General features: G+C 39.6%; 1 protein-coding gene across 6 annotated transcripts in view; it reads right to left on the reverse strand.

Annotated features, from left to right (window-relative positions):
* Positions 1-15,737, reverse strand: part of atrnl1a (attractin-like 1a) — a 200,490-nt gene that overhangs the window by 81,583 nt on the left and 103,170 nt on the right. For 5 of the 6 annotated variants that reach the window (XM_034026182.3, XM_034026181.3, XM_059026008.1 and 2 more), the window contains exons 25-26: positions 8,515-8,576; positions 1,577-1,655 (exon numbers count right to left, since the gene is read on the reverse strand). In XM_034026182.3, the coding sequence (XP_033882073.3) occupies positions 1,577-1,655; positions 8,515-8,576 (141 nt within the window). Of the gene's footprint in view, positions 1-800; positions 1,109-1,576; positions 1,656-8,514; positions 8,577-15,737 lie in introns of those variants that run through there. The other variant, XM_059026010.1, reaches the window with a different exon arrangement.

Below are 15,737 nucleotides of genomic sequence, written 5' to 3' on the forward strand. Positions count from 1 at the left end.
AAAATGGTAATGACTTCCTGACTGTGATTCATTTACTTTTATGTTCTGGCTCAGAAGAAAGCTGTGCAAATCTTTATTCATCCATTAGGATCAGCAAACAGTTCCAAATGTACTCCACACAGGATGGCTTTGCATGAGAAATCATCTTTCTTTTATTTATTTATTTATTTATTTATTTATTTATTTATTTAATAATCTTGTATTTTGAAGTTTTACTATTCAAAAAAATGTCAGAGGAGAATAACTGAAAAGCTTCTCAACAAGACAAATATTGTTCATGTTAAAAACAGGAGCAGCTACTCTACAGCCTCCCATAAGACCCATGGTACTCATCAGCTGGTCACTCCAGCTGTATTACTTTATGATGGGTGTTTTTCCACACCTGTATAAGTGAAGTGGCCCAGAGCCAACCCTGAATACCAATGGAGCACATCGGAATGTCCTAGTCAGAGAAGCAGAGGCGATCTCACTGAGGTTTAATTAAACAGTACAGTAGAAAGCGATTCTGGAAGAGACTGGGTTCTGCTGTCCAAAACCAAAATGCAAATCTCAGTTCTCAAATCGAATTGACTATTTTGGTTGGCTATCAATGATTGCTGGGCCTTTTAATTTGGATAAAACAACATTTCAAAAAATATCTACCTGCATTTCAATGTATATAAAATCTAACTGTTGTGATCCCCAAGAGGCAGAATAGATTGAAATGTCATGGACAATAATTAGAAGCTATCAGTGCTGAGCAGAACACCACAGAGTTCCAGGCCAAGGTTGTAACAAGAAACTTGATATAGGTGTAATATGTACATGCATTTCAGGAAAAGGAATGAATTAAACAAGAAACTAAATTTCAAGAGATTTTAGTAATTGAATAGAGCAGAATGAGGAAATTGGATTTGTGAGTACAAATTACTAGGAGTACACTGTGACACAGAAGCAGTATGAAATCCATTTAACACTTTCAGTGGAGCTATAGCATGTATATTAACACTTAATCCTGGACTAAACAGAAACGTGGCTGTGGAGGCAAGCCCAGCTTGATACACAAGCTGCCTGTGATATGCACACACACACACAGGTTATATCATCTATATGTTCAATTGTATCTCTCCTGGAAAAAAAAAAAAAAAAACCTCTGTAAAACTGTTCTTAGGCATAGTTATTGAGAGTAGAAGACATCAAAGTGTTTTGAATGTTTGATCTCATCTCCAAAATTGATGTCAGCATGCGTATCAACAAACTAAGCTCTAAAAATTATTCTCAACTAAGATCCCATAATTAACACAGCTGTGAAATGGACAGCCACTTTCTACTTTATTTATTATTTTGAGGGAGATGATATGAAAATTGCTATTCAGTCATTAGCTATTTCATTATTTGCTATATGATGAAGCGATTCAGATCAGTCACAATATCAGTTTTGTTTTTTTATTTTGAATAGCCTCCATCTCATTGCATTGTATACTTCATTTGGGTTCTTAAACCATAAGCTTTGAACCAGTTAGACTTCCCGCACTGACAGGTACACATCCACAAGGACACAAGCTCAAGGCAATGTTCCTGAAAGACTGAGCCCTACCTCTCTGCGTCTTGAGGCCCAGCAGGTCTGTTTTACCTTCCAAACCACAGCAGCGACCAGAAGCAGGGACAAGAAGCAGCTGAAACAGAAAGAGCAAGCAGTTAGAGATGTGGCGAGGTCGGGGGGGCATGCTGAACTGTAACCTGCTGTTGTGACACTGTAGAGAAAGAAAAAGTGTAAAGCATTATATATGAGGTGTGCAGTATTCTATATACGTGTGAGCTGTGAGTCTGAAAGAGAATCCACCCAACCAGATTCACCCCGCTGTGCAACAGCAGCATGTGTGAGCTGTGCTTTGCTATTTGTCCTCGTCTCATCTCTCACAAATCTTATTTAAACTCTCACCGAATCAAGAGACAAACAAAACAAAGCCCCCAGCGAGTGGCTGGAAACATCATCAGTGAGCAGTAATTTATTAGGATTTTATACTGCAGTAAAAGTACCCATTTTATGATTTAACAATCTAAAACTCCCAGGGCAGCGTAACAGATTCGCTAATGCTTAGACAGCCTTGAAAATCAATACGTAACTGAAATCTGCGTTATACTGCACAGCTTATGGGCCAGTCACAGTAACACGCTTTTTATTTATTTGTTACTGCTTGCTATTAAATGATATTTTTTCTTTATCATAGATGGCTGCATTAAATAGCAGTTCAATGTGAAACAGATGCTGATTTTATTACTGAAAATATGTTGAGAATGACACTGTTCTTAATTCCTCCAGCAAGCTGATCCTGGTCTATGAATGACACATGATTTATAAATGCATGCTCTTATGTGAAAGTCCCTTTACTCAAACTATTACCTGTATTCAAGAGCTGTAAGGAAGGGATGAGCGTTGCACTGAATAAATCAGTTTAGACCGGAGACAATTAACTTGCATAGTTTTATACCTATGAATCAAATTCGCCGAATTACTGAGTTACAAGCAAGTACATGCTTTGTAATTAAAATGCCATTAAATTTAATTGCAGACTCCCCTATAATTTTACAGAGGGTTATTCAACCAGTTAGGTGTGATTAGAAGTGGGGTTACCATAACATAACCCTTGCAGTCTGACGAAATAGGAGCAAGCAAATAAATAAATAAATCAGTTTGTTAATTTCTTAAGCACAGACGGATGGAACGTGAATGTTCCTAAATCCCTTGGCAGTATTATCTTCATGGAAAGAAAGGGTTACAAGAATGCGTGGGGGGCGTGGTCAAAGTAAAACAATGAATACATAGCAGCAAGGAAGACTTCATTCAGAGGTGCATCATACAGTACTCATGGTTATTTAAGACAGCTCATATATACTAAAAACTCCTTTGCTACTAGACTTCTTCTGCTTAACGTTTCCATCTGCTAGGACTATTATTCCCTGTGATCCCACAAAATGTTCTGCAGTAAACTGTGAAAAATTCATTGGTCACTGCAAAGGAAGACCGCATCAAACATTGGGGCAGCAGTGTGGAGTAGTGGTTAGGGCTCTGGACTCTTGACCGGAGGGTCGTGGGTTCAATCCCCGGTGGGGACACTGCTGCTGTACCCTTGAGCAAGGTACTTTACCTAGATTGCTCCAGTAAAAACCCAACTGTATAAATGGGTAATTGTATGTAAAAATAATGTGATATCTTGTAACCATTGTAAGTCGCCCTGGATAAGGGCGTCTGCTAAGAAATAAATAATAATAATAATAATAATAATAATTTTACTTGAAGTATGTGGTGTGAAAAAGATCATCTTGATCTTGAAAGGACTTGTCGAGTTCAAACTGTTACACTTAATTTGATTAATGCAAATTTTTAAATAAAGAAATTATATGTATGTATGTATGTATGTATGTATGTATGATGTATAAATGTAAAGACCGTTTCCCCATAATACAAGACATTTTCCTCACATGCATGTTTTTCCTCTGCATGACTTCCTATGTAGAATGGAATTATCTACAAAAGAAATGTTATTTGTTTTCAGACAAGCTGTCATATTTGCCTCACTGAGACACAATTCTCTTCGGTGCTTCAGGAGCATTGCATTGAAACTGTCTTTGGGCGATACTGAAACAAATATCAAGACTGAAATATCAAGTTCATGAAAGAAAAAAAAAAGGCTGTTAATCTTATTAATTATGTAAATACTAGTTTAAACTATATTAGACTTTCTTCTTCACTACTAGCAGTTCTAAGCTTCGTTTTCTGCCAAAGGCTGTTTTTTATGTATTTGCTAAGGCATTTTGTGAAATACAGTGGCCATTACCTGTTAGAAAACTGACTGCAGCTGACAGTAATTGCCAAGGGCAAGGTCAATTATCTACAAGTGATGAAGGAAGACATTAATATTACTACAAACTGAAAGATATCTTTTTGTGCATCAACATGTTTCCTTTAGGACTGATTCTGGACTGCATAGCTGAAACAGTGTGACATGCATGCTGTCATTAAAAGCGAGTTTGAAGGTTCTGAAATCCTGGTGGCTTTAGCAAGCCTCTACCTGCTGTGCTCTGAACCGGACAGCAGAACCAGCACGCTGCCACCACGCGAACAGCACGCGCTGTTGCATCCACTCTGAACTTCAACGGGATATTACAAAACACCAAGTACATATAAATGGGTTGTATTAAACATATGTATGGGATATGGGGAAATCATACCATGATAAGATAAAAAATGATGTTAACATTTATTTTCTTATCTTCTTCACAAGCAGTGTGAGTTGGCATGCATTACTGCAGATGAGCGAGATGTGAGGAAGCTGGAATGAGCTTCAGACTGATGAGCCAGGTGTCAGCTAAGCAGCAGTGTTCGGGGTTCGAGCTGCTTTAAATCATACCTCCTTCAAAATTAAAACAACCCCCCCCCCCCACGCTGGACCCGAGCTGACTGAATCACTGAAGACCGGGACCAGACAGACATGCACTCCAATACCCAAGACCTTTTAAAAACATGCGATGTGTGACCCGTGCAACTGTTACATTCAAATGAGTTTTGGTGGGTTCGGAAGTGAAAGGGAAACACAACTGCGGAGGGTAAGGGTCCTTCTTCAGCAAACTCTTAGTGGATTTATTGAATGGGTAAAAAGGTTAAATAAGCTACACAATGGGCTGTATTATGGCCTCCTTTTAGTTTTGTTAAAACCGTTGAGCATATTCAGACACATTCAGTTAGATGTACAGCAGGCTTTTGAAATGATACCTCCAGTGGACAAGTGATAACAATGAGTCTTTTTTTGGTTCAGAAAAGAGATCAGTGTTTATTTTATTGTGTTAAATTAACCTTTACTTATATTTGTATATTACAAATGTATACTACTACTACTACTACTACTACTACTACTACTACTACTACATACATTACAACCAACAAAATTACTAATTCAGGGTAGACCACCATATGGAAATGACTTGCATTCTAAACGCTTGCTGCCTGCAGAGGTCTCAGGAAAGCTCTCAAACAGGAGGACAATAGAATGCCCTTCACTTTTAGTGGGTACGTGTCTCATCAAAACCCATTACACAGTGATGAGCTTCTTTCATCTATGATGTCATTGAAACCTCTCTCAATCCAAGGTTAACTTATGGACCTATATTTAATGCTAGTTCTTTATTATAAATAAAGAAAAAATAAAAATAAAATGGAAATTGAGGAAAGAACACTCATTTTATTGGCAGTGACTGGCCACCTTATTCTAGGACAAAAAGCCCTTGTGGGGGATGTTGACATTTTTGTCACAAGTGCACTTTTATTTTCTCTTGTGTCACTGCAGGGTTATGCTCCTCAACACAAGTTAATTTAAATAATCCTGTTGAAAGAAGGTGGCCATTTGGGGAGTAAATATTAACATTATTAATAGAGCAACGACACTTAAGGTTCAAACTCAGATGCTACTGGTAGTCTAGCCAAGGCAAGGGGACTTTTGTGTCACTTACCAGAATGAGGAACTACAAAATCAACTGGAACTTCTGTCAGATTCTGTAAGGCACTGGGCTTTTGAAAACAGTTAAAAGACTCAATGTTAAATAATTCACAACTATTTCAGCACATACTTCATCTCGGTACAACTAAAACACACACATCCTTAAATAGCCTGCTATATGACAAGCACAGAAAAGTTGACCACACAAAATCCCATTAGTTGAATGACATACAGTATTCTCCAGTTAAAATTATATATATATATAGAGAGAGAGAGAGAGAGAGAGAGACACACACACACACACACACACACACACACACACACACACACACACACACACACACACACACACAGTGTACGTCGTCGTTCAGAGGGAAATGGAATGTATTCTTGCTCACATTAAATACTGCGTAATTTCAGGTTGAATGCTGCCATGACATTTTTATTAACATCTTGTTCAGAGGCACTTTAATTAAAATCCCAAACAACACACAAACACTCATCTGCAGGAACGGTAATTGGTTTTAATATTTTTAATAACTGTGATACACGCAGCACAAAATGCCTACCCTGCAAACGATTCTCCACGGACTGGAACAAAAATGATTACAATTTAGAATGGGGGGGGGGGGGGGGAGGGTCTGTTGTTTTTCACACTGTAAACAATTCTTTGGTGTCACTCATTTAATGGTGCTGTGCGTCGGCACTGCTTTCATGTGGAAAGGGGGGCCAGGAAAGAGGGAAAGAGACAAGAGAGCCAGTCATCCGCTTTAACTGAGAATGACATGATTGCCTCAAGCAAAGCCCTGCTCTTTCCTTCATCAGCACGCAATCACACTTCTGATTTAGGAGCCGCTGTAGAAAAGATCCCCTGCAAACATTCATAAGCACATACAGGGTGAAGATACCTGCATGCTGCAGCTAGCTCTGCAGTAGCTGGTCTGCCTTGTCCCCACATTTAAAGTGGAAAAGTGAGGATAACGGTGAGCGGTCTGGTAGGCTCTGGGGAAATACCCACATATGCTGTGCTGTGGGATCAGTTCATTACCATCTGCTTTGCAGTGGAGACCTTGGTTCAGCATCTCATCCATGAGATGGCATCTTCAGCACACAGTATCCCCTCACAACACGCTGTGCAGCTAGATCTGCACCTGATCCATGAGACGCATCTTCAGCACAGTATCCCCTCACAGCACGCTGTGCAGGTAGATCTGCACCTGATCCATGAGATGGCATCTTCGACACAACAGTATCTACTCACAGCAAGCTGTGCAGGTAGATAATGCTTAGACAGCAGTCATTGAAGCCCTTCCAAAACAACACTTATGTTCTCAAAAGCTAAGTTAGCCACGAAGGAGCTGCCAGTGCCACTGGTTAGTTGATATTAATGTCATCTTGATAATGATCTCCTGTACTGAACGTGTCTGGAAAGATTTAGAGTCAATGATTTTATTATGACGATCAGGTTAACAGCGCTTTTTCTTGTTCGGTTTTCTTCTCTGTGTAATGTTGCCGTTACTGCTTGTAATTTAAAGGAGATGCTTCATCTCAAGTGGATTCACTTTTATTTTGAGAGTTAAACATTAAATAAAGAAATATGCATCCCACATACGAGCAGCGCTCTGGTTTCTCTCTGACAGCTACCCTCCTCTGCTACATCATGTTTTCAGAAGCTTTGTCTCATTGCAGTGCAGACTCGAAGCTGCTGTCACATCCAGCTCTTCCTGATGGGTTACCACCTTTAAAAACGTTCCTTCTCTCAGACAGGGGATCAGGAAGTGATAGGACAGCACGCAACTGTATAGGTTCTGCTAAGCTGCACACGTTCTTTAGGTTTCCACAACTGCAGCTGCTAGACTTTCCAGCAACATTTCTACTGAAGAATTCCAACAATACATGATCTTTTTACACACACACACACACTGTATGTCACTTCTGCAAGGAACAGTCTTGGTTTTGGATTATTTCAATTTGAAGAAACAACTTTCAGGTCTCATTTCCACCAGGACTTCGCCATGTTTATTACTACACTCCCAAAAGACACACGCTTACGGCAAACACATTCCCAGAGGTTTCCTTTCATCCCTGACATGCTGAAAGTTGAAAAAATATCAAGCAACAAACAGTTACCCTGATGGTCTTTAAATGAAAAGGCATCCCTTGGCCTAACCATATGCCCTCTGATGCCAGTGAAGATCAAGTCAACCCCCTCACCCTGCCTGGAGTGTGTTCATCATGCACTTAGCATGACAACTATTCTGCTCAGATGCTTCATCTTTCATTCTTGTCAACTGGAGACCTTGTTTTTTAACCAAACTTTACTAAAACAAGTATTTACAAGGATAAAGAAACAAAACACTACAACTGCATTTTAAATAAGAAAGTAAATGCTTCTTGCCACTTCATTTGAGTTCATAGTACAAATGCGGAAAATTTGATTAAAGCTCAAATCACGACTTAGAGAACATTGCTTTTTTTTAAATTTATTTATTAACAGGCGTTGAGTCTATAAGGATCCTATTGTTTTTATAGGAAAATGAAATCAAAAGAAGACAGCATGTCATCTATTACCAGACTGTCATTTATAGAGATACACTGTATGTAGTAATACTCAGACCTTATACAACTGCATGACAAGTCACTTAACCTACTTGTGCTCCGTCTTTCGGGTGAGACGTAGTTGTAAGTGACTCTGCAGCTGATGCATAGTTCACACACCCTAGGCTCCGTAAGTCGCCTTGGATAAAGGCGTCTGCTAAATAAACAAATAATAATAACAGAGTCCAATTCTTAGAATGAATTGAGCACGAGTGTGCATTGTGATTTGCCGATGCTCCAAGCATGGTCAACAGTATATGGATTAACATACTGTCGGGGTCACGAACCCTGCAAAGGAAAGTGCAGCGTTGGGAGAATTGCATTGCACAACAGCCCTAAATATTTTGCATGATGTATGGGGGAAGCGCATGTAGTAGCCTTCAGACAGACTGATTTCTATCGCCTTGCTTGATACAAGCATTATGTGAAGTTCCCAGCTTACCTAAAGAATGTTACAAAGAACTGCACCAGGTCCATTATGCTGTTGTGCTGAGAGAACGCAATCTGAAAGACAAAAAAAAAAAAACAACAAGTTTTGGTTGGCTGTTCAATTAACAAAAGTTAACTTTCTTTTTCTGTGGCACATGGCTGAATTAAGCATGTATTGTGTGAAACCCCCTACTGTTTGAATAGAAACTGGAATACTGTATCGCTTTACAAAATAAATACAATGTATATATTTCCCATACAATGTAATTTACACCATAAGGGTAAGTTCAATAAAATGCTAATGCCACACAGAACCAGTGCTTTACAAGGGGAGCCACGGGGGACCTCATTTGACTGCATTATAAATGGAATGCAACCCATCGGTAAATCTGTGCACCTCACTCCAGGCTGGCTGAATTACTTTGCCAGGTCATGTACAGGAATCTGTCACAGTAAAAGAGGAAAACATTTGAGCCAATGATCCTCCATCTGCCCAAAAAGCAACCAAGCACGAATTCATTTGCACTGAAGACTATGGCTTGTCACAAACATGAAGGGATTTAGTTAACTTGTACAACCCACAAACGTTAATTTATTCCTTACAGCTAAGGTACAGTTACAGCGTTAAACATTCCCAACCCCCTTCAAAAATGCAGGTCTTTCGGTTGTTATGTTTCAATTGCTTTTAAGAATGCAAACTGCGAACAAAACTGCATTTTGTTTTCTGGTAATAGGCCCATTGTGAATGGTTTGACCAGTAGTTTGATTTCCCCATTAAACTAGAATACTCTAAAACCTTTTGTTTCTTGGTGAAAAGGGAATAAATTGTTTTTCAAACACTGACAGCTTCCAAATGGCTCTGAAACCATTGAAACCATTAATAGGCTGTCTGTCAAAGCTGCATGTATGCACTTACTTCCTATGCAGCAGCTGCAGTACCCTTCAATTTAAAGCAATTTCTATTATGAAAAGAGAAAAATCAATAATGTCGGACCATCGAATTATAAATAACACTGCACAGCTACCAGCTAGTAAAGACATACCAGGTTTAATAACAAACTTTTCAGTGAATTTGCGCTGTTCCTTCTCTAAATCCTCCCGGCCTAGTACAAGTTTCTAAAGTGCTGCCATGAATCCTGTTCAAGTTATCAAAAGAAAAATGAGTGACAAAGAGCTGCTGCTGGGTCCCCTATAACCATTCTTCAAAAGAGTAGAGATTCATATAGAACTGTTTTGTTCTTTTTTATTTGCTCCGTTGAGTGTGAGGAACCAGTCGAACATTTCAAGGTTTGTTCTGTTGATCCAAACGTTTGACAGGGCTTTCTTTTTTTTTTTTTTTTTTTTTTTTAGTAGTCGCCAGTTGATTTTTACCTAATTATTCTCACGATTTGAAAGAGCCAATTGTATTATTTGAGGCTCAGCTCACCGCTACCACTCGTGCTGACTCGGGAGCGGCGAAGATGAACACACGTTGTCCTCCAGAACGTGTGCCGTCAGCCGACCGCTTTTTTTCACTCTGCAGGCCCGCCACGTAGCCAACCGAGAGCTACAGCATTGGAGGACAACGCAGCTCTGGGCAGCTTACAGGCAAGCCTGCAGGCGTCCGGCCAGTCTATAGGGGTCACTGGGGCACCACTCCTTGGGAGCTCTTGTCCACAGTCAGTAGTGGAACAGCCTGGACTCGAATCAACGGCCTCCAGGCTATAGGGCCCCTCAGGAACCCCTTGACAGTGCTTTTGACTTGAAAGCAACATCAGTGGTCAGGAGAATGCCGTCTACACAGCCTTGCATTTTTCACATATACTAGTTCAACAAATAAATGAGACAGCGATGCAGAGAGCCAAGAATCAATTCAATTACACAGGTAACAGAAACCAAGCAACATTAAAACAGAAGTGGAAATGTAGGCTACATCTGTGTACTGCCATCTACGTCTAAATGAAACAACAGAGCCAACTGGAGAAGCTGGTCCAATAATTAGGTGAGTAACTACAACACTTATCCGGCCCTGCAAAGAAGGGATGACTATTTTATTTTCATAGAAGGCTATACAATATTGACCGGCTGTTTTTCACAAAGACACAACATGCGGATCACAGTGGAAAAACCCTAATGAGAACATCTAGTTTGTTTTCCTTCTTCAAACAAACAAACAAAGAAGTGCTTGGGAACCTTCAAACACTGGAAGCTGACACTGGATTGGTGAAGCTCTCCAGCAGTAGCATCAGGGCAACTGTAAACAGAGGGCTGATTAACTTTTATTCCACGTCCTTTTTGATAAGAGAACAGATGCACAGCAGCTGGGAGAAGGTTAATGACTGCCATCATCCTCATATTGTAACTGTCACAAGCTCAGGAACTATTTGGTTTGGATACTGTTTTGATAACGACTCCAAGCATGCTGCTTCTTTTATAGGCTGGACTTGGCAAGAGACTAAAACAACAGAGAACAGGCCTCAAAAATGGTAACGTAGGATCAGAAAAAAGAACCGACTCCATTCTGGCGTGTACTAATGGAAAACAACAAACCCATAGAATCGTTCTTTTCTTTCTGAACAGTAATAACCCTTATTGTTTGTACAGTACATATCCTTAAAGGAGAGTGTAAACAGTATCATCTGCAGCTATGGTTTGCTGAAACAATGCATTCAGACCAGCGTGTTTATATTTTCCTGTTATCCTCCAGACTACCTGTCAATGCAGGGAATGAAATATCTCATCTTGACAAATGAGCCATTCTTCTTGAAGTACAGTACAAGGTGAGTCAACTGCCCTTTCATTTTAGCTAATCTGGGAGCCAGGCTGGCCTGTATTAGTGAAGACGAGGGAGACAGGCGTGAAAGGAAGGGATTTATTTCACCTGCAAAACAGCACCTGAAGCATACCCCCCTTCCTCGAGAAAATGGGGAGCAATGATTCATCTCAACTAAAATGATCAATTACATTTTGAATCAATAAAAGAAAAACATTGGTTAATTTAAAATGATATTATCTGCAACTTGAATTAAGAATCCATCAATAAACTTCAGTTTTTTACATCACCCAAACAGTTTAATCCACTTTCTACATTCATATGCTTACTCATATGAAAGACACTGATCATGAAAGTGACACTGAAGTCATGTGATAACATGGAGGACTCCAGTCTTGTGCTGCGCATCAAGTCCAGGAACCAGCCAAGAGTGACCTTAAATCAAATCTTACATGCAAATTTTATTTGCAGGTTGTACAATGACAGTCTGTGGGTTTTAATGTCAATTTGCGGGTCTCTTGTGTGGTCTGTTATCTGGGACTCAGGTGGTAAAGCCATGTGTTTAAAGCTTAGCAAAAAGGAAACTGAAATGAGCATCTGAGGACACCTGAGGATCAGTGAATCCCAGCAGTGCCTTTGCTGCTGGTACTGTAAATATGTAGGCATACAGTAAATATCAACACAGTACCTCCCACTCACAACAACAGAAAGCTGGATTTGAAATATCTGCTACAACTGCGATTCACATCACTCACTTTAAAAAGAGGATCTATGTAGATTTATTCTATAAACACCCTCCTCAACCAAAGTAATTGCCCTTGAATCTTCATTGTGTTCTTCTTTCCTGAACCTAGGGAATAATTGTTCTCAGCTTGATAAAGAGTGCTGTCTAATTATATTAATGCTGCTGCTTTATATGCAGAGAGCAAACGAGCGAGCCTGGCCCAACAGACTCCCCCGTACAATGCCATCAATATGTGAAGTGGAAACATTGACTGCTGAGATAAATTAGAAATTGTTTGTAATTCTGTGGGTGGGATTTTAGCCCTCAGTGGGACAATCTTGGCTTGGCTGGTAATGCATTACTTAAAAGGCTCTTGGCTGTAAAAGGTTGCAAGGTCCACAGCCCGCAAGATAGAAAGATAATTACTCATTCTAAGGTAAAGTGATCAAATGCTTTAAGAGGGCCCGATTTGGTATGAGAATAGTCAATAGCATTGTCATTTTGCAGCAATTACTTAAGTATGCTGTACAGCTCAACACAACAAAGTAACTTTCCAGCCTCCACTAAAACATGCTGTATCGTCAGGGTACTTTAACACACTGATCTGACCTAATATATTCTACAAATACTGGAAAGGATTACATTCCTGTAATACGATTGCAGTAACAGCTTGAATATGCCGAAGTCTACAGTATATCAAGAAATAAAGCAATGCTTGTTGCTCTCTTGAACACAGCAATCATTACTATGCAAAAAATGTTATAAAATTATTCGGCATTCAAGGCATTTGTTTTCCTTGCATTGCCTTATTATCATCAACCACTCGAACCCTCAGCCCGGTGCTGATCTAGAAATCGCTGTTTTCCCATCACAGGTTCAGGTCTTTTGACACTTGAATTGGTGGCCCTTGCTACTGCGGAGACACAATGTATGTGCATTCTATATAGTCTATATCCTGCAATCCTGTTAAATCACTGATACTTCAATGCAAAGAAAGGAAACAACACGTCGCTCTGCAGAGAGAGAATCAACCCTTCACATTTGTTTCAGTGTAAAAGGTTTGAGAATGCATTATTAGGCAAGGTAGCAAGCTTAACCCACAGCTGATTACTGGAGGGTAGAAAGCTGGTGGGGGCGGCCTCTTCCATCTACCTGCAGGTTCAAGATGAGTTTATCAATACTCATCAATGCAAAAGGCACTTATTCCCAGTAGAGCTCCATGACGAGTAAAAGCAAATACTCCCGCTTTAAAACGGGCTATTAAAATCCACAGGAACATCACAGCAACACAATTGTCCTTCAGACAGTTACTGGTATGTCAGCTTCATGACCCCAACAACACCCACAAAGCAAAACAGAAGCACATGCAGGCAGCTGAGCAGCTCTATCGTGATGCACTGTGTGTGTGTGTGTGGCTAGGGAAAAGGAAGGTCTTATGCAAGTGAGGAAAATACATGTTACTAGACCACTAGGCCTTCTTGGAGACACTTGTTTCCAATGTATTTCTGCTGTTCAGTTTTCACTGGGTTCAAAAGAAAGGGGAAAGAAAGGGAGATTGATTCAATTTCTATTCAGTATGGGGTGCTATCAAATTGTGTAAAATTTGACACTGAATATATTCATGAGTTAGGCCCACAGGATAGAATTCACAGTCAGTGGTATAAATCAGTTGTACGGTGTTCCAGTATAGCAGATCATGGTTGAAGTTAGTATTGGTAGATCAGTCTAAATAAACCTGAGGTACATAAAAAAAATATATCTTCAGCAGTAACAACCTTCATGAAAAAAAAAAGCAAAAAGAGAATTTTTAACAAGAGCTGCAAAAAGTTTTTTTGGAAAAAAAAACAAGTTGCTGCTGTTTTTTTTTAAAACTGAAAACAAATCTGAAAACTACAATGTATTTTGAAAAAGGTTGCTTTTACATTGCAGTTGTGGATTTAAATGTCTGTTACTTTAACTGTTTTAATACACCCCCCTGTTCTCCTAACCAAGCACCCCCCTTTAGAAACCGGAATTAAAAAGTACAACCAGACTTCCATTGCACAATATTGTGGGCCATTCTGCTTGTAAACTCAGGCAGAGAGGACGTAAAGATGGTGGCTGTCAAATCTCTCTGATCAGTCCGAACAGTTTTTAATATCAGAACCTCAAGCCATATCAACATGAAAGGATAAATAAGGTACATTATTGCATCGCTGCAATAATAAACGGACAAACTGCTCTTCGTCACTTCTCAAACTTCTTGCCGTTGTTTCTATTTTAAAACACCACTGCAGGCATTCACCCTCTAAAGGAATCTCTTATTAAAACAATGTACTGGTCACATTTAACACCGGAGAGATATATCCTTTAAATTTAAAATCAAAATGCCCCCAAAATTTGAAATGCCCACATCACCTTTCATACCAGTGGAAGGAGTCGGCTATATAAACTATGCTCATCAGATACTTGTGCCCTGTTAATGAAGCATATGAAGAGGGCATTGAAGTTTTCCCATTACTCTACTTTAGATCCAGCAGCAATAAAATGGACCGCTCCTTGAGTTCATGCATCACCGGTCCAAGCAGGCATTCAAATGTGCAGCTGGACACCAAGCTGCAGTGTATAGGGTTTATAGGCAATGGATACCAAGCTATGAAATGCTGATATATGTTAGTGACATACTTCATGTTATTCCTGAGCAATCTGATTGTTTATAAAACCCAATTTAAATGCACTGCGACCTGCATGAGACCTGTGACCGATAGTGAGAAGTGACATCCCTAAACATAACCTTCTTTGACTGCTAAAAAATGGTTCCTATTAAGCACATCTATCCACAAGCCATAATAGTCCATGTTAGTCTATTACTGTATTTTTGTTTAAGAAAATAATATATTCTATATGCATATACTATACTGTATGGGACACACTTTATAGAAAAAAACAAGTTACTAGCAAGCACAGGTAAAGGTAAAATAAATAGAAACAGTGGTGTCTGCATTTAAAGAAAAGGATCAGAGGACTTGACATGCATAAAGTCTTGCTCAGAAACACCTTTGTCACTTTGTAGCTCGACTCACTAAATTGTACAAACAAAAGTTCCACAGTATTCAATAGTTTAAACCCCAGAAGTCATTGGCATGCTGAAAGTAAAGAGAAAAGCACAGCTTTGTTTTATCCAGCTGCATTTTTTCTTTGGGGCATCACATATAACCAAACTGCCATCCACATGACAGCGTTATCACAGACAAATACTACATGACAATCCTCTCGATAGGAAACAAAGCTTTCAGGGATCAGGTATCAGAGCGCTGCCTGTCAACGATATAGTCTGTTGATATATGGGGAAAAAAATATATATATTACAGTTGTGACTGCTGATAACACACATGATGGAGCAACAGAAAATACTCATTGCTGTGTGCAATCTAGCTTTCCATCAGGGGAATACAGAAATCACTGGCCTGACATTCAGTAGAATTTTGAATGTAAAATAGCACATTTCCAGCAAACAAGGATGTCGCTGACTGGAATTCAGCAGATCTGTGGCAAGCCAGTATTCATTAAGGGTGAAAAAATGACTTATTCTGGCAATTCCTCTTTAAAATATTTGGAAGTAGTTGCACTGGGCACCACATAAGCCAGCAAACGATCCATTTTAGAGCCCATGTGGAAACAGTAGCTGGCCCTTAAAAGAAGGACATTTCCCATGCACTTCCCACACCATGAAACCTGCGTACAAGCATCTGCTGTGACCAGCCCTGAGTCTTTCTGCAGC

The sequence above is a fragment of the Acipenser ruthenus genome, chromosome 7 (assembly GCF_902713425.1).
Source record: "Acipenser ruthenus chromosome 7, fAciRut3.2 maternal haplotype, whole genome shotgun sequence".
In the NCBI taxonomy this organism is placed as follows: Eukaryota; Metazoa; Chordata; class Actinopteri; order Acipenseriformes; family Acipenseridae; genus Acipenser; species Acipenser ruthenus.